We start from the raw sequence: 24,168 nt of genomic DNA, 5'->3' as shown, positions 1-24,168 counted from the left end.
TTGAATGAAGCCAGCGGGTAAATGATAAGGGCCTTTACACTGTGGATGTAAGAAGGCAATTTATCAAGAGTACATGAACTCTCCAGTGACCACAAGTCAGGAGGAAACGAGAGTGGAGGAGGAGCCCTAAAAAAATACACTTGAAATACTAAAAAGTGTGAGTGTGTGCTCGCGTGCACTTTTAAATACGCACATTAATATGCAGAAATACCGGTGTATTAAAAGAGGAGCTGCTCAGAGTGTACACATACGGTAGCCTGTGCTGTTGGGGGAGAAGGTATTAAGAATGGTTTCGAGCTTGCAGAAACCTTGGGTGCTTGCAGGTAGAGTTAGGATTTGAGCCTGGTGGTTGTTTGATACCCATTTGCCTGACTCATGACATTAGATGACCATCTTTCAGGCTCACGTGTTTATCTCTTTTAATCTTCAGAAGGTCCTGTGTACAATTCTGATAGTTGAGCTAATGCTTTTGTGTTCTCTTCAGGAGTTCAAAGCACCTCTCATTCATCTTTTCAGCATCTCTTTGAGCCCTGTAGGTGAGACAGCACTATCTTAGTGGGTCACTTTAGAGAAACTGAGGAAAAATGTGGTCACATTATCTGCAGTAGGGTTCCGGGTAACTCAGATAAGGATGGGGATGAGAATGTATGGCTTTATCTTGGCTTTCAGAGCTAGGGAGAAGAGATGTAATTTCTTAGATTTGAGGAGAAAAAAGCCTAATTGTTGAAATATTAGTTCCACTAAAAATATTTACTCTGAGAATGGTCATCCCCAGTTTTCTGCGCTGAAATGACGCAGCTGAGATACACAGAAATTCTTGTACTTTGATTGTAGTCACTTTTTTTTCCAGTTTCATCTCATACTGAGCCGTTGTCAGAGCTGTTAATAAAATACCTAATTATGACTTGAATTCCTTTTCTTGTTTGTTTGTTTCTCCTGTATAACTTTTAGAGAACACTGAACTAACAGCTAAACAGCAAGAGGGGAATTTAGGAGAATTAAGTCTTGGGATAATTCCCCTTAGCTAATTCAGCTTTGAGGTAAATGACTAGTCCCCCGACCCAGAGGTCAGCTTTCCTTATTCCCTCTGAGTTAGTCCTTTTTCCCCTGTAAGTCTAAAGAACACCTTTCTTTTCCTTTTCAAACCATCCAGGTATCATAAGGGGTGAATCTTACTCAGAAAAACGATGCTGGTTGAGCCCGCTCTTGTGGCTGAGTTGGCAGTTGTGTGCGTGTTCCTTCTTTTGGTGCAGGGAGGGGACTACCGTGGTAACTTGGGTTGAGCCATAGTTCAATTAGCAAATTAATTAGTCAGGTTTTTAGCGCCAGCCACAGTCATTTAGAAACCTCCTCAGTGGCTCTCTTCCTGAAAGCCAAATGTATTTTGTATTTGCTGTCGTCTGCAATTTATAAACACACGGAATCCAAAAAAACAAACAAACAAAACCGGGAGGAGGTGGGAAGAGCACTATTTACATTGCACAGTCCTGCTGAGACATCTGTGATTATGATCCAGCTATTAGACATGGAGCCCCCTGTAACTTCCGGTAACTCGTTTCTCCTTTCTTTGTCTCTGCCCTCTCCTTTTTATCTCTTTATTCCCACCTGCCCCTGGACCTCTGGCGGGACCACCGCAGCCTTGGATAAGCTCAGCACGCAGCACCTCTACCACCCCACCCAAGTGGAGATCGTGCAGTCCAACGTGGTGTTTGACATCAGCAGTCTGATGCTCTACGGGACGCAGGCGGTGCCTGTGAGGCTCAAGATCCTGCTGGACCGTCTCTTCAGCGTCCTGAAGCAGGAGGAGGTGCTGCACATCCTGCACGGCCTGGGCTGGACCCTGCGTGACTACGTCCGGGGGTACATCCTGCAGGTAGGGGGAGGACGTCAAGCCGGTGTCGGGGGCCAGCTGGAGAAGGGCTGGGGTAGGAGCCCTCGGCAAACCTGCCCTCCTTCCTGCCCCTCACAGGCCCGGGCATGCACACCCCATTCTGGTTAACGTGGTCCTTTTGGCAGGCTGCTCAGGGAATTGGAAGAAAGGAGCTGTGGGCCAGCAGGCCGGCATCCGGCCTCAGTGGTGAACGTTAGAAAGGAAGTAGTGGCCTGTTGCCTAGGGTTGCTCTGTTTGCATTCTTTTGAATTCAACTCCCTCTCTCTACAACGCGGGCCTCCTGGCTTCCCCAACAGGCCTTATCGAAGCCCTACTAAAAGGGAGGGTACGGAGGAGGGTGATGGGTGTGCGACAATCTGAAATTGCACTTCATCTGGGTGTCGTAGGGCTGGTTCTCACGCTTACTTGGTAGGTTTGGTATTTTCTTGGTTGTCTCTTCTCTGTACCCTAACCATTTATTGCTTCTTCATCCAAGTCAAAGGAACACCTCTGTAAACTCCCTGCTTTTGTAATCAGTAAACCCTCACATTCCAAAACATGCAAACCTGGTTGTAGATGTGGCCTTCACAGCACCTGTTCCTCCAGCTTGAGCCCCTTCTGTGTGTCAGGGGCACTTCCGGTCTGGTAAGAGTCTTGAGACTTTTCCGGAGGGCCTGCAGCCTCCACTCCCCATGCCCCCAGCCTCCTCGCCTTTTCCATCATTTTTTGCCGTATGTCATGAGTCGTTTTGCATTGTGTACTTTGCCTCTGAAATGTTTTTATGGCCATCTGTCTTCCCACGACCCTTGAAGGGTAAATGTTTGAAAGCAGCATGTTGGGAGACCCCAGGATCCAAAAAGACTACACTGGACGATGAAGAGATACTCCCTCCTGCCAAAGGAGATCACAGTTGGAGAAGGTAGAATCTGAAGTGATGTTTTGAAATTTCTTTTGGGGGATAATACCAGGAGAATTGACCCATTCCAAAACAAAAATTGGTTTTGGTTCTGCCAGCCTTGTTGATGGCCCGAACCACCCTGTGTTGTGTGTGAGGCTGCCAGCTTGGTATGTGATGAGTGGGGGAGAGGGCCTTGAGTCTCGCCCTGGCTTTAACCTGGCGTGAACACACACACGCTCCTGTCATTCTCCTGTGTGGTACCACCGGGTGTTAGCCAGGGCGAGCGGATGAGGGATGCTGAGTGGAAGTAGAGAAAGGGGGAAGGTAGGATCACCCGCCTGCTCCCGAGACTGCTTTAGTTGGCGTAGAATCATTTCGTAGTGAGACGTCAACTTGGAAGGCACAGGGCATTTGGCCCTCAGAAGATGAGATGGTGCTGATAACAGGAATAATTATATAGTACGTTTTCAGTTTATACAAGACTTTCACAAGCATTCTCTCATTTGCCCCAGGTTGGGGACGTTTCAGTGGGGTGAGTGGAAAGTTAAGTCCTGGGTGATCAGGGGGTCCTGAGGCGGTCCAGGAGGAAGGGGCCAGGAAGAACAAAGCATGGAACCAGTCCCACAATCCCCGCTTAGGCCAATCTGGAGACACACACAGTGCCACGTCTTTCTACAGTTGTTTCCACACATGATTATTAATGTCCGCTTGGGATGGGTTCTACCCTGCAAGAAGGAACAAACCTCTTGCAGATTTCTGAATGGCACTGTCAGCTTGGCTAAGCACTCCTTCCTTTATAAACTGTAGGGTAGTATATGCCCCGACCTCGTCACATCTTTACTGCCTCCAGTGCAATGCTTCGTTCTGTCACCAATGCTGTATTTCAGGTCCACGTGTCTGTTTTTGCCTGAGATAGCGGGACCATACACTTGATCTCTTACTGTTGAAACACAGAGATACGAGCATGACTGTGATGAATTGCCATCGTAACCACCCAGAGTCCCGTAGCATTCTGACGGCAGTAAATACAGAACCTGCTCGGTGTTCTGTGCTGTAGTCCTGATGTTCTGCCTTGAACAGTGCCTGTTCTTTGTTTTACTTGAAATTATTACTTAGGTGTTCATTTTTTCTCAGCATTTCCACATAACTGTAAGACAGGCGTAGAAAATGTACTCCTTATTTAGTTTTGTGTGAGGGCCTAGGATTTAAAGATACAAAATTACAAGAGAAATTAAATTTCAGAGGAAAATTCAACAAAACCACAAACTAATAGTCTCTTATTTTGGGGTGAAATACTGCCTAATAAAGTACACTGTCACTTATTGTGATGATTACTTAATTGCGAAAATTATAATTAATTTTCATTAATGTCTTAGAGATTCTGAGAAAGTCTCAAATTTAATATGATCTGTTTTCTCCACTCAGGGTCTGAAATTGACGTTTTGAGAAAGTCATAGATGATTTTTATATTCGAGGAACACTGGGTTTCGTTTCTGTCTTGTTTTATCAGTAGTACTGATGTCATATGGATTTTATTTAAATGATGCTTTTTGTCATTCAGCATTTATCATCACTTGTTTCTTGTGAAACCAATTCTTGGTTTAGGAAAAAAGCAAGAGGTTGAAGGACACAATACTGTTATTTATGTAGTGAGAAAATGCTCATTTCATTCAAAAACAATAAGCAAGAGCTGGACTATAGAAATAAACCTTTTTTTCTCTAAAGCAATGTTATTTGATTATTGGCCAGTACTTTTAAAATTATATATGGTAATGATAAGGTATGCTCAGATGACTTTGAATATAATTATATGTAACATTTTTGAGCAGGTAGACTATAAAATGTGCGTCCAGAGGTTGTGGAACCCTATAATGCACGATTAGTGTACAAGTCATTTTATCTGGCTAAAACTCAATTGTCTTGTAGCCCTCAAGGCATCAATTTTAGCATTATTGCTCTCAACAACAGTATATTGAATATTATGTCAGTTAGAGGAGAATAATTATCAAGGCAAGTTAGGGTGGCTGTTAGTCTTACCACATATTGACTTGGTTAGCAGCTGGCTATAGATTGTGTTACTGGGCAAATGAAGATGTACAGTAAGTTGAACTGGTGAAGCCAGGATATTAATTTAACTCTCTCTGGGCCCAAACCTACATCCCTGACATATAAACACAGCCACTTCTGGTTTCAGAAATAGTTTTGAATGTGGAAGAATAGCAGTGTCTGATCTGATTTTGAATTTTGGGATGTGGGGGGAAAGAAGAGCTGGCCGTTCAAACCTATCCTTTGCAGGCGTGTTTGAAGAGGTTATTAAAAGAGAAAGGGAGATGATTGTGGTGGCACAGATTTATTGGGGGCTAGCAATATTTTCCAAGGGTCTGTACTGTTTCTGTAAAAATTGCTTTTCACTTATATGATTATCTGTGTGATTCATAAGCTAACCAGCTGGCTAAGACTTGCACTACAGTGACTTAAGAATCCAGGTAGTATCTTAAAGGTGAAGAACCCAGTATTCTCCTGTGTACCAATCAAAGTGTTCATTCAGAAAGTACCAGAAAAGTGAAGTAAATTTTAGGCATTTTCTCACAAAACAGAAAAAAGGAGGAAATAGGCAATTTGATCCTAAAAAGCAAACTGGAACGGAACACGAGATATTTTTTTCTGCTGCTGAAGAGTTGTTCGTATTTCAAGTCTGCATCTCACAGTACGTTTATTCACAGTGAATAAAAGCAGTGTCCTGTTCTTTCCCCATTTTCCTTGTCTTTGGCCTAGGATATAAGAATACGGGTGATTATCACTGTTGAATTTAATCATTTAAAAATCAAGCGTTCACACAGTCTCTCTGCAGTTTGAACGTGTCACTGACTTGCCTGGGTTCATACGCCAGTCCATCTGTGGCGATCTCCTCCTTTGCAAATGAGTCCTGCCAGAATTCAGGGAACCGTATCAGACGCTCTGAATAATTAGCTGAGGTGTCAGCAGCCTGGTGAGAGGACGAGCAGTGATGCACATTTCAAGTCACCTGTGTCTTGAAAGAATCAGGACTAATAGAACAATCAACACTCTAGAAGAACATTTCCCAGAGTATCCTGGGTGCATTTGTCTTCCGGAGATCCGACCTGAGCATTAGGCGGACCTACACTCTGGATCCTTTTCTTAGAGCCTAGTGATAACATTAGCATAATAAAGGCTCTGAGAAGTTGGTTTCTGAGAATAGATAAGTAGCTTCCACCAACCTTACCTGCTTCATAGCCTCTTCCTGTGAAGTTCATCAGAAGTCTTCCATTCCTGAACACACTCAACTCTTCTTCAACTTAGGGTACTTGCATGTGTGGATTCTTCTACCTGGACTCCCCTTCTCGTCTCTCTGCATGGGCAATGCCTTGTCCTTTAGGTGTCCACCCACTTTTTCACGGAGACCTTTTCAGTCCAGCTTAACCCATGTAGGTCTCTTCTCATGTGGCTCTATCTCGGGATTCTGTATCCCTCAAGCTCCAATACAATTTAAAATCAATCGAGTCAACTGTTAAAATGTTTTTTTTTTCCTGGCTTCCTCACTTGGGATTGCCACAGAGGCAGGGTACTCAATAAGTACTTGTTAAATGAATGGGTAAAGAAACCTGCTTCACTTGATGTAGCTTGACATTTCACCATGGAACCCATGGAATATCTAATGACTTCAGTTGGTCCAAGGGCCCTTAGTCTTTCTTCAGGTGTCCTGGGGACCAAAGGCTGTAATAGCAGCTGGGCCATTGAGGGCAGTAAAAAGAGAGGCAGAAGCTCCCACACACACCCCCTAGCTAGTGGTCTGTGTAGAATAAGTGTTTTGTGGTATCCATGTGGTAGGAAACATCAATATTAAGCAAACACTTGGATTTAAGCAGCCCTTTGCGGAGCAAGTTCACATATGTTTCGCTCTTTGAATCCTCTTTCTTATACCACCCTCTTGTAGATATTGCCAGTGAATTAACATTTGTAGTTGTTGAAGCTCAGAGAGGTCAAGTAACTTTTCCATGATCACAGAGGCTGCGGCTTGGCACAGTGGGTGTACTGTAAGCTTCCTGAGGGTAAGAACCCCTTACCTCTTGTTTGTCACTGTAACCCACCTCCCAGCACCCAGCCTGGCATGTAATAGTGCTTACTAAATATTGGAGGGAGGAAATTTTGAAATCTGATTCCAACGTGGGTCTCTGACTCAATGGGCAGTGTTTGGGTGGTTTCTGGCTTTGTTTTTTAAGACTACCAAGCTGTATTTCCAGAATGTGATATCTGAGAGTCTTGTGGCATCAAAGTGGTGTGGTTTGGGAAACAGAGAAGACCTGAGAAGTGCTTAATGGCAAAATTAGGTGAAATTGGTTCCTCTTTTGCGTTCCTTTTCTGGCCTACTTCCTGATACTCCACCTTGTTTCAGGTTCCCTTTGTTCTCTGATTTCCACGGCGCACACTTTTCCTCTAGATCTAATACTTAATTATGCTTCATTATAAATGCTCATCTTTGACTTACCTTTTCAGGGATACATGCCTTTTGTAATTGAGTGTAAAAAAGCAAAGGTTTTATAGCTAATTAGTAAGATTGCGACTATATCATGTGCAGGGAGTGGAGCAGAGGTGAAGTAGCTCTTTTCTCTGTCCATAAAAGGATATCAAGTTGGATAGTAAGGGGGCCCTGGCTGTTGAGTAAGAAGACCGGGCTCAAGCCTCAGTACTGCCACTGATTATTTATGTGAATATGGAAAAATGTGCCATTCCTACCCATGGTTCCTTCATCTCTAAAATTGAGATAATCCTTTATATCTCTCTTGCTTTTGAATGGCAAAATGATGAAATAACGTGGATGAAGTCATGAAGTTGTAAACTCCAATTCCAGTTGGTACTTTTCACTTACATCTATGCATAGAGCTAGGTCCGACCAGTTAACAGCAGGGCAGTATCAGGGGCCAAACATGTTTCCCTGCACATGTTCAATGCTTAGGAAAAGATAGGAAGCACATTTTAGCGATTAGTTAATGGGATAAATGTTAGTCGTTTTAGTAAGTAAACCCTGAAATACTAGTGGCCTAGCACTATAGGAATTTCTTTCTCCTTCTCAGCGAGACCAGCCGACGTTCCTGGGTGGTGAACACTTTCCTCCCAGAGGGGATTTGAGGAGTAGTAGTTTAGAGCCTCTGCCGTTTTATGGCTCTGCCCTTCTCTGGGACCTCAGCTTCCTCATCCCGGTGGCAGTCCCAAGAGAAGGTGGGTGAAGGGCTGGTGTGGGAGGTTTTCATGGACCAGGCCTGAAAGTAGAGTGGGTCACTTTTCCACGTGTCGCTAATGAGAGCTTACGTCTGATTAGGACCATGTGATTGAAGGGAGCTAGGACACTAGTCCCACTGAACAGTCGCTCCCAGCTGTGCCTCTGCCCCTGCAGGATGCCCTCAGGTCAGTGCCCCTCTCATGTGTGGTGGAATAGCCAGCATTCTGCCTTCGTTTTAAACGGGCCAGGAAAGCTTAGGGCAGAATATGAGTGTAGTTAAGGCAGGTTCTTACTAAGTTCTGGCTGCAGGTCTTACTAAGTGTGTGAAATAGACTCATGTCTTTATCCACCTCAGGCTAGGCTCCCTCACCTGTAAAGCAGGGATATCGACTACCTCACGGGTTTATCGTGAAGATAAAATAAGATGATGCACGTAAGGCATTTAGTCATGCTGCTTGCTAAGTATCCAGTAAATGTTAACTGTTAACATGATGATGAAAAAGACGATGATAGAGGCTGCTCGAGACTGTTGCCAACCTGGCCATTTTAGAACTGTGTGAATAAAGCAGCCTTAAATCCTGGATATTTTATATTTCACCATGCCTCTTAGAACAGAGTGTCTTACCAGCCAGTCTGGTAAAAAAGGTAGCTACTATTGAATTATAAATAAATAATACATACATACCTATGCATATACGTACATATACACAAACTTGCATGTACATATGTACATAGTACATGCTTAATTTTACAAATAAGAGACGGGAGAGTATCATGACAAAGAGTTTGGACTTTGGAGTGGAACAGACATGGGTATAAATCTTGGTTTTACCTTTTGATAGCTCTGTCACCTAAGATAGGTCATTTAACGTATTTGAACCTAAGTGTCGTCATCATAAAGGCTATTCAGATGATATGTATGAAGTCCTTAGTGCAGTAAGTAGCCCACAGCACTCTTCTGGAAATTAACCATTACTACATGGTGTGTGCATGTGTGCTTTTTTTTGAGTAGTGACTTAACTCCATATATGACTATCATTTTATTACCATTGCACTTCTCTGTTTCATCAACTCTTTCAATACCCTTCCAAGCACCTGGCAAAGAATGAATGAGTACTTGATAGATTTATTTAAATGATTAGGGTATCTGGGCTTTCACCCCATTGCGTAAAGTAAAACTTATTTAAAATAGTCACCCTTTTTATATGGCTATTATCTGACCTCACAGATTTTGAGGAAATTTCTGGAGCAGAAAGAAAAATGGATCTAGGTATAAATTCATTTAGGTAGTCCTTTAGATAACCAATTTTGTTGATTAATTACTATGTACTGAGTACACAAGAGAAGATCTCTCAGGAAGCCTTCACTCACAAGGAAGAAGCATCTGTTAACAAATTGTGGGAATTAAGCTCAAAACTATAAGAACGTACAGATGACCCATAGCATTGGCATAGAGGGGGATTATTTGACTCCAACTAAAGATGGGATTATCACCACCATGGTATAAGGGGTCTTCGTATCATTTCAACATATGTGAATCTTGCAGGCGAGAAGGATCACAGGGGGATCAAGATCCCCCTGTCTTTGGCAGGGATATACAAAAGTAGATGGTTCAGGACAGTGTACTGTATTTACAGTGCCTGTTTTCCCAACCACGCGGACTATTGTATAGATGGTATCCCAGCAATCCTCCTAACCTCCCTATTAGAGAGAGAGTTTCAGAGACTATTATCGTAGCTGAAGGCCTCAGGCAGGGTCAGAGCTGGAAATGGAATACAGGAATTTTTGAATCCCTTGCCAAAGCGCTAACAATTTGAACAGCAATGAAAATAAACACCTTATATCCAAGGACGTAGCTTGATGTTTTGTGCTCAGAGCTAAAATAAAAATATTCCTCCTTTTACCCTTGCAAAGTAGAAATACATAGCCCACCAAATTCTAGCATGGAATTCAGTGACTACTGGAATAGGATTTATGTCTGTGGGAGATGGAGGGAGGGTTTTTGTATTGCATAGAAGGAGCAGAGATGAGCCCAGAGCTCACTGGCCATTTGCCATTGGTAAGAACCAGTTCAGATTTACTTGAAATGGATGTTCTCTGTGACGGCATTGATTAAACCATATGATCTCCAGAGCAACACTCTTTTATGCTCCTTGTTGAATCTAAAGTCGAAAGTTCCTGAGCTTTGGGTCTAGACCTCAGTTCTACCACCGGTTAGCTCTCTAGCCTTGCAAAAAGTCAGTAATTTCTATGAGCCCCATTTTCCTGATGATACCTACGTAATAGGGTTTTGAGGATAAAGAGAAGTAATTTGTTAAATTCATAGTATTGCTCAGTAAATGTTAATTCCTTAAGCTGAGCGACTTCCCAGTTCCCCACTCACCAAAACCCTTAAGTTCCTAAAGCAACAAAGCTTTGTGATTCTTCTCTGTGTCCATATATTTCATTTGAGCTACTGTGTTCTTTTCTAATGTTTCCCCCAATTTGACAGAAGGGGCAAGTGGAGAATGAGAGGGGCTTGCTCAGGAAATGAGCTCTATCATGACTATAGCAAAAATCACGGGAAGGCTCTCAAGACCCAGCCCTAGCCTACCATCTGTTTCTTTGGAGTGACCTACATTTCAAATACTCATACGTGAGATCACGAAGGGCTGTGAAAAGCAGAAAGTGAGCTGAGGATCTGTGCAGGTTTCTAGAAGCTTTTGCTAAATCTGTGCAGATGGGACAAACATAAATAAAGATACACTTTTTTGATTCATGCATGACAGCTATGGAAGTAATGCCAGCAGCAACTGGAAAGTAGAACGCGGGCCAGTACATTTGCTAGTAGAATTCAAGTGACCACTGCCAAATTGAATTACTCTAGGAAGACCTGTTGAAAGAGGAGATTCTTCAGGAAGAAGAGAGAGATTGTTACTTAGTAGAAGGGATGGAACAAACCTTTTTCCGTTTAGGAAGAGTGTTAACATTGGGGAGAGTTATGAACAAGTTTAAGGGAGAGCGTTGCATTTCGGTTGGGTGAGCAGCTTTGAGCTGAGGTGTTGGTGAGTGTGGTTAGGCCAGTCTGGGCCTGTTGATCAGAAGCTGTTCTTCATTCACATGATGTTTACGTCACCATCCGTTTCTAAGGGGAGGGACTAGTGATTCTGCTGGTTCGCAGACCTGACATTTGCTGCTAAACAACTTAAAAAGGTGGATTACTGGCTAGTAACTGCATAAACGGTTATTTTTAGAAATTCACCATTTGAGGTCCTGTTGCTATCGAGGAAGTATTTTCATTTGTTGGTGGCAACCGAGTCACCTCTGTATCCCCTCTCTTTCTTTCTTTCTCTCTCTCCCTCAGTCAAGGTAAACCTGGGACGAGAGACTTGGAGGGTAGGCTGGACAGTGTAGTTTTGCGTTAACAGTGCAATGCCTCGTACGGTCACAATAGACCATAGTACATCAGACCCCAAATTAAGAGAAGGAGATACTGGTTGATACGCATTTACTCTCCAGAGCGCATCTGCAATTTACTGTGTATTTCTCACCTCTAGCCCCCAGGAAAGCATTTTTCAGAGGCTTTGAGAACTGAAGGTCCTGTCTGTAAGGAGAGGTTTCCTTGTTCTCATGTAATTTTCTCTCTTTAGCAAAGCCATAATAATAGTGTCAGAGGCAGCTTTCTAGTTAGAATGAGTAATGTGGTTACTGTATTTTCTATTTTTATTTTAATATGTTTTTCCTGCTGTGGATTTTTTTTTCTTTTTGGTTTTAAAAATAGCAGTTGAGTAAATGTGGTAATTCGAAGAATCTGGTGCACATTACATCCTCTCTGGGATGTGATTCTGAAGGAATACTTGTCTACAACGGGCATTTTTCCCCCCCCAGATTCCTTAGTGGAATAAATAGGAGAATGTTTGGAACACAGACCACTGAAAATATTGGCTTATGGTCAGGCCAGGTTAGGCCAGGCTTCAGAGAAATTGACATTTAAACCACAGAGTATCTATACCATAGGTTTTTGCCTCTAGAGTATCCGTCAGTATTAAGCCCGTTTATTTTACGGTGTGTTGATAAGACACAGAATTAGGTAGGTAGCTGGGGATGCACCTTAAATTGGTTCATTCGTTTGCTTCTTTTGAAAGTACAGCACACAGGTTTAGAAATTTTAAATTAACAACAAAACACATTTAAATTCCCCTTGAAAGAGTAATTAAGAGCTCTTTGTCTCTGTGTCCTGTCATCTCTGCCAGAATGAGAGTTCATGCTGAGTATATTCCATTGAGTCAGCCATCATTCCATCACCGGCAGGAATCACTTTTCCACATATTGACATGTGAGGGAATGTCTGCTTGCAGTAGCCATGGGCTCGTGCCAGATTTTGAGATCCATAGGGGCAGTGCTGGGAGCTTTTCAATTCTGAATCAGAGATCCAATTCATAATAGCTGAGCCAGGGAAACTGGGTTGAATCTGTGGCCAAATCCAAGGCAAAAACCTCTTTTTTTCCCCTTTCCCTTTTTGCAGTGCTTTATTGCTTTAAAATATGAGTGCCTCTGTCCATTGATCCTCCGGTGTCTTTACATTGGATTCAAGTTGTGGTTTCTTAGGTGAAAAGGTCAGTGTTTTATTCATTCAGCCACACATTGATGGAGATTAACTGAGAGCAGTACAAGACATTTGCATCCTGTTAGACCTAGGGCACCTGAAAGAAGTTTCTTTTTCTCCCTACCCTTCACTCTGCCTGCTGCAGAGGAGGATGGCCCTGTCTTCTGGGAGTGGGGGAGGGTTTTGATTGGCTGTGTGTTAACTGCCTCAGATCCATGGTCATAGGGTGAGTAAGAACCCCTGAGAATCAAACATGTCATCTGTGTAGCCTCACCTGATTTAGTGCTTTTCCTCAAGTCTGAGGTGTCTCCAGGGGACTTTTTTCCCTTGCAGCACTGATCTTTCAATGAGGTGCTAGTGTCTGTCCTGAGCAATAACAAGGAAAAACCGTGAAGTGTGAACAGTTCTTATTAGGCGGGTAAATGTCATTAACGCCTTTGCAGCCTTCTCTGCAATCTGAATGCTCTTGTCAAGAGAGTGACTTACTGAAGCCTCCCGTAAAATCATATACATGGAATTTAAGAGACTGAAGTTTCACATTTTAATTAAGCAAGGTCATTATGCTTCCTTTGCTTATGGATTTTTGTAGTCAATTACACTTGTGTCTGATACAGACAGATGCTCTCCAATAAGCCTTTCGAAAATCTACCTACAAAAACTATTTTTAAAATTTGAGAAATACTTGATTTACTTTAAATCAGAGTTTTTGGTAATTCTTAATGTTTGTCGGGAGTAGATGCTTCTCTCTGTTTTAATTTTATGGAGACCCGTATACTCATGCATTATACCTGATCATAATGTGCATGTTTTCATATGTGGTGTGAGAAGAGTTAGCATTTCGACTTAATGAGTAGGTCAGCTGGTTTAATAAAAAGTCTGAAGTGCATAGTGTTAAAATAATGATTTTATTATTTTCAGTACTTATACAGAAATCTTTCTCCAACCATGAGTTTGCCTTATGTAAAATTCTAGTATTTTCCTGAACCAAATTTTTTGGGGTTTTTTTGCGGTACGCCGGCCTCTCACTGCTGTGGCCTCTCCCGTTGTGGAGCACAGGCTCCGGATGCGCAGGCTCAGCGGCCATGGCTCACGGGCCTAGCCGCTCCGCGGCATGTGGGATCTTCCCGGACCAGGGCACGAACCCGTGTCCCCTGCATCGGCAGGCGGACTCTCAACTACTGCGCCACCAGGGAAGCCCTGCCTACTAATTTTTAATAAAGAAAAATGAATTGAGACATGTGGCTAAAACTTTGGGGAAGTAAATCCAGAAACTTATAGGCAAGTTAGAGGTGGAGAATGGAAATTAATTAAATGGTACTTACTATTACTAACTTAAGATGTATAATTTAATGTGTTCTATTTACTTTGGATACAGTCTTTGTTTCAGATTTGATTCATCATCCCTTTTTTAACATTTCATTAGGTGATAAGTTTTCTTTATGTTTTGTGTAATTTGTTCTGTTTTTCTATTTTGATGGTTCAGGAAAATGTATTCATTCAACAAACATTTACTTGAGTGGCTGCAGTATTCAGGTGGTAAAAAGGCACCGTGACCCTCTGTTACAGCTCTCAGTTTAGTGGAGATTGGGGCTCAAGTTAAGCTAAAGGAAAGCAGAGGCCATTCGTGTACATTTTCTAATGAATATATAAGCACGACCAGTAAGCAGTGCAATAATGAGTTATATGTAAATAGACTCTTTGGACATATTTCCAACTTGCCTGAAAAGTTAATGCTTTAAGGGATTTTAAACATTCCCTAGCTATCTTGCCTGTACTGTTAATTTAAACTCTGCAATTAAATGACTGACTAAACCAAATTAATTTTCAGTTCGGCCCATACTTTTTGAATTAAAAACATTTAGTTGAGTTCGAATGAATGAAATTTTGCTCTCTGTGATGGAAAACTCACCTGTTCATTAGATCACAGAAGTTAAGCAGCAAAGATGCATTTCCTTCCAATTCCTTAACACACAAATGCTCGGACAAGTTAATAAAAACTTATTTTAAAATTCCCTTTTCGTGAGAATCCAAACATGATCATTTTAAGCCCTATTAGGATCATTTTGCAAAAGCTACCCAGGAAGTCACTCACTTAGAACAAGAAAATCTCTTGTGGAATTACTGTGGCCAACACCACTTGGGGAGTAACTGGGCCAATTAAAATGTAGATGTTTTAGATTAAAGTATGTTGCCTATTCAGATAAAGAACATCAAATTTGGAATTAGTCTATATTCCCTTTGTTAGTTAGATTTCTTCACATGCGTCAGTAGATTCTTCTTGTGGAAAGTAGTCTCAGATTTTTGGAAGCACAATAAGAGGGTCCATCTGACCACACCATCTGCTTTGTCCTCTCTCTTCTCTCTTTTCCACCTTACACCTAGATTCAGGCTGTTACTATAAATTATGATTTCCATGGTTCACATTTTAGGGTAACTTTGACAAAGAGATGTCTGGAGTATCAAGATTATCAAAGATGTTCAGTAAAACTTCTTCATAAATGTTTTTCAGGGCACCAAATGGAAGGAAGCTTTACTGTGTTAAATTTCCCATGTGGAAAAGTGTCCGGGACCTGAAAGGGGCACACCCTTGGAATGGGAATACTTCTTAGAAAGGAACTTTATAAAGAATGCTGTGGTGTATAGGGTTTTCACGTGTGATTTATTCACTTGAGCAGAAGGTCCAAACAGCATCCTGGGTATAAGTTGTGCTTTCCCAGACCTGAGAAGTGTCTGAAAAGTTAGATTTCACAAACTTTTTAGATTTGCCTACGCTATGCCACAGGTCAAATATGTCTTGCTAAGCGTCTGGTTGCCATTTATTTTAGTCAAGGTTTGGCTTTTGTTAAAAACGTTGGATTGGGTTTCTTCGTAAAAGATGTTTACCTTCTCTGTCACGTGTTATTTTATATTAACAGAAAGTCAGGATGGTAGAATTTAAATGCCAGTGTTATGTGGTGACACAGGAAGGTGTTATTTTTTCTATGGTATTCTTTCTTTTGTTTTTTGAGATACAGATCTTTTAATCAGTTTCACTTAGTAAATATTATCTGAATGCTGAGGAGGGCTGGGAAGATCATGGTTCTTTTGTTGTTACTCACTTATTTACAGCAGTACTTGTGAAAGGGTACTATGCAGATGTTAAATACAAGAACACTTTCTAAAGTTTTGCAAATAATACTTCTACAGTGTTCTGAGTGGGATGGAAGGAGACCGAATGTACTTATGTGTTGAATAACGTCAGACTTTCGTGGAATATATTGAAAAGATACTCCTTTTAGTCATTGCCTATGTATTCTTTTGGAAACAGTGTTCACAGAATTAAAGCATATTTTCCTACAGAACAAATATGTGAATGGTATCTACATCTTCCCTTATCGGGAGTATGTAGTTGAAAAACCTAAGTAATTCTGTTAAGTCTAGAACCTCTAAACATGTTTCAGGAGTATTTTTCTGCTTAGAATGAGCTCTGTAAGATGCCATATAATTTTTGCTTTGTAGTTAGTGTTTGTGAACAGCATAGAACTTAGTGAGATTGGGAGATGCTAATATGCTAAGTGTCATACTTGAAATATTTCGTGTTTTTTTTAATATAAATTTATTTATTTGTTTAGTTTTGGCCGCTTTGGGTCTTCGATGCTGTGCATGCACTTTTCTCTAGTTGTGGCGAGCGGGGGCTACTCCTCGTCGCGGTGCACGGGCTCTAGGCGCACGGGCTTTAGTAGCTGTGGCTCGTGGGCTCTTGAGCGCGGGCCCAGTAGCTGTGGCGCACGGGCTCAGCTGCTCCGCGGCACATGGGATCCTCCCGGACCAGGGCTTGAACCCGTGTCCCCTGCATTGGCAGGCGGACTCCCAACCACTGTGCCACCAGGGAAGCCCGAAATATTTAGTTTTGATAAAAATAATATATTAAATAGAGGGAGTTCTCCCTATAAAGCTGAACTAACCTTGAGGAACATGCAGGCCAGTGTGTAAAACAGACAGGTAATATAAACAGATTAAAAACTGTTTTTGTTAATAAAAATTTAGTTTAGAACAAAACCCGAAATTTGCCTTAGAAAATGTTTCCAAATTTTTCTCTTATTTCATTCCCAAATAAATCTTTGGGGGCAAGAATAAAAATGTGAAGATTCGTCTCTTTTTATTTGAACTGGAATATTAGCTTGCGTTAGAATGCTGTGAAGTATTTATGGAATAAAGATAGAGAGCTTTATTAATGTTATCATTTCTGTGGACAGAGCTTAAAAACAAGACTCTGAGAGAAAGAGGGGAATGCTTTTTTCTCCATGTCAAGTAGGTTCTGCAATTCATGATTATGAAAACAGAGGAACACAAAAACAAAGGTCTGTGTTTTCATGAGTTTTAAATTATGAGGCCAAAAACACTGATTTCGATGTAATAAAAATCCATATACCTCAGCTTATTAGTGATTTTCTTTTAAGACTTTCTGCAGAAAAGAAATTGCCGGACTTCACAAGAAAGTTCACGTTGGGTATTTTAGATGGCCTTTATAAAATTTCACCCACATTTTGTACTTTCACACAATGTTACATGCCCTTAACAAGATCAGTAAGAATGAAGTATGGAATCCTGGAGAGGAACATTGGGGGAGCTTTGGAAATGTGGAATGGAACCCGAGTACCAAGGGTATTGAGTGGCAAGTTAAAGCATTTTATTTCATTGGAAGTCGATTCTTGTTAAGTAAGTGATGAGTTTATTAGTTATCCACTGTTGTGTAACACACCACCCCAAACTTGGTGGTTTAAAACAACCACTGTTTTATTGTTGTTCACAAGTCTGTGGGTCAGCTGGAATGTTCTGCAGTGAACTGGTACTTTGACAGGATGGAGGCGGGTGTGGGTTGGTTGGTGTCAGATGGCCTCAATTTACACATCTGGCTGTTGGGTTGGGACTGGCTGTCTGTTGGGAGAGGGAGGTGGTAACTGGTTGTAGTATAGCTCATCTTCGAGCCAGTTAGCCTGGTCTTATTCACATGCAGATAGTTGCAGCGTTCTGAAGAGCAGCAGGAGAGGACAAGTCCACATGCGCAAGCACTTCTGAATATCTGCGGGCTTCATATTCTTTAGAATCCCATTGGCCACAGCAAGTGACATATGCAAAACCCAGGGCCAGAGTAGGGGGTGATTATGATTATTTCAGGACATGTGTACAAGGAAGCCTGAAGAATTGGGGGGCCAGTACTGAAATCATTGATCACCAGACTCTAGTGCCTTAGGAAGCTTCATTTGATAGTGGTATCATGTGGAACTGAGGAGGGGGAAGCCCTGAGCCAGACTCTCTAGTTAGAAACTGTCACTGTAGTTCAAGTAGAAATAACCCTGGCATTAGGGTAGTGGCAGAGAGAGTAAACAGCAGTATTAGATAAAACCACTGCTAACTGAATTCGGTAGGTAAAGGAGAGAGAAGGTGTTTGTAGATTGATTCCAGGCTTCAAGGTTGGGTATATGGGAATCTCAAGAACTGGTGAGATTTTGGACCTTAATTATGTTTGCAGTGAGCATAGGACATCTGTGCAACTTCTAAGGCAGTTCCCACTCCTCTGTGCAGGAACATTAATATGAAATGAGACTGCATCTTTGAAATTCTTATTGTTTTTAATCTGTTGCTTTAGAATTCATGGCCTCGTCCCAGTGCCCCCTTGACCCTAATCCTTGTGAAGATGATTAAGTGACAAGAAGTGTTTCATCTCATCTCTTAAAAGCACATGGACAACTTCGCTATAAGCAAAATGTTTCAAAGTTTGGATTTCCTAGTTTCATTTCTCAGAGTTCAACATATGCTTAGGATTTTTGAGAATTTAGTTTTACAGGTATTTCTTTGAGATTATTTTTTTATATTTAGAAGTATTGTCAATTTTGATAAAAGTTAAAAATTTGGTAATATCAGTATTCCTTTGTAAAGCATTTTATGGTCCAGGTTTCAGAGCCAGAGTATAAAAGTTTTGCTGCTTTTTTAATCATTCTGTTCATAATCTGGGGTTTAACTCTTCCATATTGCAAATTTTTTTTTTTTTTTTTTTTGCGGTACGCGGACCTCTCACTGTTGTGGCCTCTGCTGGTGCACAGCACAGGCTGCGGACACGCAGGCTCAGCGGCCATGGCTCACGGGCCCAGCCGCTCCGTGGCATGTGGGATCTTCCCGGGCCGGGGCACGAACCCGTGTCCTCTGCATCGGCAGGCGGACTCTCAACCACTGCGCCACCAGGGAAGCCCTGTAAATGTTTTTTGTAGAAATCATGTCTAGATTATTTATGAACATGTATTAAGGCTTCTTCCTGTTAAATGAGTAGAAAAGCAGTGGGCCATGGTTTCTCTGTTCTTCTTATACGTGGATGGAGAACCTTTTGTGTTGTTGTTTGGGTTTTTTGTTAAGGGCATGTGATTTACCTGCAAAAGAAAATAAAGAGAGGGACTTGGAGAAAAAGAAACCTTAGTGCGTGATTTTCTTCGGGAAGAAAAGTATGAAATTTATCATTTAAGACTAGGGTACATAAACATATATAATAAATGACAAAATATATCCCAATTTTATATTATGGTCAGTTAAAAAGGAGAGGATAAGGGAAGGGAAAATAACAAAGGAAGAGAGACAGGCAGATTTTTAAAAATGATCTTCTGTTTGTTTGTTTGTTTGTTTTAACAGTTAAAGCAACCTGGTTTTGCAACCTTAGGTACAAATCAGATAGAATTAGGTTGCATCGTTTAGATGTTCCATTCCTACTATTGTGTGATTCTTTTATTCATGGTCATCTCAATTACTGTGAGGCTAAAACAGGAAGACTTCCACAATCTTAGATCAAGGAAGAAATATTTTTCTCCTAACTCAGAGTGGATGGCCCTGCCAGCCACCAAGATGATAAATAGAGTAACAAGAACCTGTTGATTGGCTCTTGGGGTTCATAGCACTTGAAGCTTACAAAGGGATTTCACTTGTACTGATTCATTTAGCATGGAGGTCTATTGAGTAGATAAAGCAAGCTTTATTAATTTTGTTTTATATGTTATCAAACTAAAACTTAGAGTTGATAATAGTGAAAAAACTTCACAGCATTCAAAACTAAGTACTCACATTTAGATATTCTGATATCATGTCTAGAGTTCTTTACATTATGTAATGTTTATCTTTAAATAATTATTTAGGATGAGGCTATTTTTAAAAGCATGTACATAATTATTGATTTATTTAATGGTCACAACAAAGTCTATCTGTGTTAATGTAGATTTAGATGTCTTTAAAAGCAAATTTTAGAAGTCAGACATATTTTTTAATGTTACATTGAAATGTCCTATGTTACTCATAAGAGCAGCTGTCTTAAAATTTGATTTTTCAACTGTGTTTCTCTCTAATAAAATTCACTTCTATAAAATTTTGCTAGCTGCTGTAGGAAGACCTATAAAACATTCATTTTAACTCTAGTAATATTTATCCTGCCTTTTCCTTGTTGGCATTTGTAAAATTTCTGAATGGCTTGCTATTTAGTTTCAATATATTTCCTTTTAGTAGATGATTTACAAATAGCAGTGTTGAAAAATGTAATGTTTGTTTTAAGTTTATAAACCAGAGATTGAAAAAATGAGATTGTGGATGTACCATGTAATAAAAATAGGGAGATTTTTATTCCTATCCAGATTTAGTTTCAAGAATATGAGTATTGGATTCATCCTGATTTTCATCTTAACAGCTATTGCTACATGCTTAAGCAAAAGTAATTTATCTCTCAATTTTTCTTAAATCTTAACACCTATAAGCTGTCTTGTTTTCATTGGCTTTGATTCAGAATTATTTCAATCTTCTATGCTTTAGTCCTTACATGTATTTATATCATAGATCAATTGATAGATTTTTTTTTAAATACACAAAAAGAGTTGCAGTGGCTAGAATCTCATTTACTAATTTATTATAAACACAGAATAATCCAGGCATTTAAAATTTTTTTTTTAAAACGTGTGTGTCTGCGACTTAATCTTTGTATTTGTTTCTAGAGGCTGTGCAGGGTGTTTCCTGTCCAAGGCACAAACCGTATATTTCATTTGTCATATCTAATGTTTTTCATATCCGGAAATCATGCTCCATGTTATATTTTACAAGACTTCATAAAAATAAGTGATCCAAATAAAATTTATAGTTATTTTTAAAAATCTGTCATAGCAAAATTATCTCTTTCTCTTCTCTTTCTCCTTCTCAGATGGGTACAGATGGGATTATAAAGTTTAAACAAATGTGTGTTTTCAAATGAAGTCTAAGTTTTGAAACTAGACAGTCATCCATTATTCAGGAGAAGCTCGTGGTATGTCGGTAAATGCATTACAACAGCTCTCTAAATTAAAAAAGACCCGAATTGCCTTGTTTGCTGATTTCTACGGTGAAAATAGCCCACAGTGGCTGATTTCAGCCTCTCAGCACAAGTCACTGAACACAGGGTTGGGAAGAGATATGTAGTAGCACATTATTATATAGTATTTCCACCATACAAAAAACGTAGAGAGAAGTAAATAATCTCAAGAGCACAGGTAATAGTAAAATGTAGGTGAAGTGATGAGCTTTGAGTATCTACTACCTTTATTTTTAATATCATTTCTTTAATTGTAAGTTTATACAGTTTCATTTTTAATAATGTGTATGTTTGACAACCAGCTTTAAAAAATTTCTAAACCTTTAACAGCTCTCTTGGGCTGGTGCTAGCGGGCTCCAGCAGCACCACCGCAAGAAGCCGTTTCCCGTGACTGGTAGCACTGGAAAGATAGGTTGTGGGCTGCACCCGCTCTGGAGGAGGGGCGCCTTGTGTCGGGGTGCCCAGGAAGCAAGGCAGTCATTTTCTCTTGCAGCTCAAATTACTAAACACCACCTGGTCCCATAAATATTGGTATTTATATTAATATAAGGCTTCAGTGGGAATAAAATACTAGAATCTTTTCATAAAATGGGCTGGGGAAACTTTAAGATTTCCGATGCAAGAATTATTCTTAATTCTTGCTTTTTCTGTTTCTGTGTCTCTTGGCTATTATATACCCTCTCAATTAAACATGTAAAGGGAAAAATTCCTGTCGTGACGTCCCATTGGGCACATCCTGTAGTCAGCGCCTCCAAAAGCCGTTCCAATAGCCAGGAGAAGCTGTTTACATTAGTTTTTCTCAACAGGATATATGGATAATGAATGTGCAGCGTAGAGTGTAGTAGCTGTGTTCTTACAGAAGAAAATAAACCGGAATCTTTTAAACTTATTAATACATATTACCAACTGAGGTAATGAAGTGAACAATTAAAGAATCTGTTGCAGCTAATGGCAGGGTTTAAAGTGCATTTTTGACAAACTTTCCTCTTATTTAAAAAGAGAGAGAGAGGGTGAGCCTCCTCCTGTATTGCTGTTGGCAGCTTAGAGGTGGTATTACTCAAGGCTTTTGAATAAAATAACACGTTAAAAATATAATTGACTTCTTTGGGGGAATCCAAGAGCTCTCCAGACAAATTCATTTAGGTGGGTTGACAGAACTGCTGGCATGCATGGTCAAGAAGAAAAATTGGGCATATTTTGTGTGTAACCCTTTGAGTATTAATTCTGACCAGATCACACTGTAAATAATGTTAACTGTCATAAAATAAACACAGCCGGGGTTTGCACCATATGTTTTTTAATTATTTTTTGCAGCTTCTTTTTGTTTGTTTGTTTTTACTGAAATGGAACCTACTGATAGCTCTGTGAAGTTATGTTTATATAAAAGTAAATTACACTTGTACTTTAACAAACTTGGCATTGCACACCAGTGTCTGTAGGCAGGTTTTGTTTAAAAAAAAGCAAAGCTTTTCTCGTCCTTCTTTTTTGCTCTTCCCCCCCCCCCCCCCGCCCCCGAAACAGTCTCTCTCACAGAAAGCTGCTATACCATCTTTGTGCCGGTTTCTTGTTTTTGCACATGTGAAGGAGGTGCCTTTGGAATGCCATCCAGAAGAGGGACTTGCTTAACCGCTGAAACTCACAGAGGGTGTTTGGCTTAAGTAGCCCTGAGTGGCCTTTCAGACTGAGGCTACTGTGGTCTCCCAGTTTGTTTTTGTTTTTTGCCTTCCTGCTTGCGAGTGTTGAACACCGTCAGAAGCAAGAGCTCAAAGCTCCCTTAGAACATTTAGGTAATTTTTAAAACTGTTATTATTTTCATAATCACTGTCTCCTCTTGATCTCAGGGGAGGCTGGGAACACTTGATTGTCTTTATAGAGCGTATGAAACTGATAGTGCCAATGGGAGGTGGGTGGCACGTTTCGTAATCCGCCTGCCTCCCCCGCCCGCCCCCTCCCTGCTCATTGCTGAAATCTGCCTCTTGGCATATCTGACAATATCCGTAATTATCAGGCACCGGGAGCCCTGACTGCAGAACTGCTTCTGCATGACACCTGTCCAGCTCGCGTTCTTCTCCTGCCCCTTCTCGTGCCTCGGTTTGCTGACTGGCCTCACGACAGAGCAGCAGTCTGCTGTTAGTAAACATGTGTCACTTCCCCTCACTTTCTCAGACACCGGAAGTTCTGCCCAAACTGTGCCGCACACCAGTGTTGGCGTTGTGACCGTTCACACAGTAGGCATTTCACAGACTTGCGAGAACGAATGAGAAAAGTTAGTGCAGACAATTCTCTCCGCGTTATGGTTTCCATTTTCCCTGTATTAAGTGCCTTTCCTACTCTTGACAGATTTGCTTAGCACAATATTATCTTTGCTGTAAAAGCTCATCTTGACTGTCATCTTCTCTTCTAGACAGAGGAGACGTTGCTCAGTTTTTATACAGGCCAAAGGAAAAGAGTCCAGGGAACCCCCGCGGACTTTCATAGTGCTTAGCAATTCTCAAGGAAGGGAATAAAAGAAGTAGAGAAATATACAATAATTTGGGGAACTTTTGTTCCAGAATATTTCAGTATGGTGAAGATATTGTTACTGAATGTTGTAAGTGGAAGAAGATTTGGAGATGAAGCGAATACCTGCAAAGAGAAGAATTAGGTAAAAGGAAAGGCGGACAGCTAATACCACTCAACAGTTCATGCCTATGCATGGTCAACCTTAGAAATGGTTGAAAATCCTTGGGTTTTGAGGAAGAGGTCATAGAATTTGGGTTTGGATTTTTTTTACCAGGATAGTTGTCAGGACCTTCGTAGAAGGTCCCATTAAGCATAAACCTTTCCTTCTTAGAAACTGGCAGCCTATTTTATGAATACTCTTCTTGGAAATTGTGATCTAATATTTATAAAATTTTATTCCACTGAACAATTGGAAATTATCTTCTATTATAAAGGTTTGACTAAACCTTTTTTCCTCAACAGGAACCCAAAACATGACAGAGTTAGGTAAGATAATTTGGGAAAATGTCAAAATATATCAAAGCTTCTTTTTAAATAAGTGTTGTTCTCATTGTTTGCTTATGAAAGTAATACAAGATTGATATAAAAATTCAAACATTGCAGTAGTATGTAATGCAAAAAATAGGAAAGCTGTTCCTAACCCCTTCCCCCAGAGATAACCCCTGTTTTGTTTATAGTCCATATATTTTTATGCATATGGAGTACTAAAAAAGTCTTATTAATT

At 40.7% G+C, this 24,168-nt stretch overlaps 1 protein-coding gene across 16 annotated transcripts in view; it reads left to right on the top strand.

Annotated features, from left to right (window-relative positions):
• The window catches only part of BNC2 (basonuclin zinc finger protein 2), a 429,908-nt gene that overhangs the window by 295,247 nt on the left and 110,493 nt on the right, over positions 1-24,168 (top strand). For 14 of the 16 annotated variants that reach the window (XM_027105914.1, XM_027105904.1, XM_027105903.1 and 11 more), the window contains one exon: positions 1,638-1,873. The exons of the other annotated variants lie outside the window; for them this stretch is intronic. In XM_027105914.1, coding sequence (XP_026961715.1) covers positions 1,638-1,873 — 236 coding nt within the window. The remainder of the gene's footprint in view (positions 1-1,637; positions 1,874-24,168) is intronic. 16 annotated transcript variants of the gene reach the window in all.

This window comes from Aethalodelphis obliquidens, unplaced genomic scaffold (assembly GCF_003676395.1).
Source record: "Aethalodelphis obliquidens isolate GAN/ISIS:26980383/991018 unplaced genomic scaffold, ASM367639v1 scaffold7, whole genome shotgun sequence".
NCBI lineage: Eukaryota > Metazoa > Chordata > Mammalia > Artiodactyla > Delphinidae > Aethalodelphis > Aethalodelphis obliquidens.
Note: the sequence above shows the minus strand (reverse complement) of the source record. Positions and strands in the feature narration are given on the sequence as shown.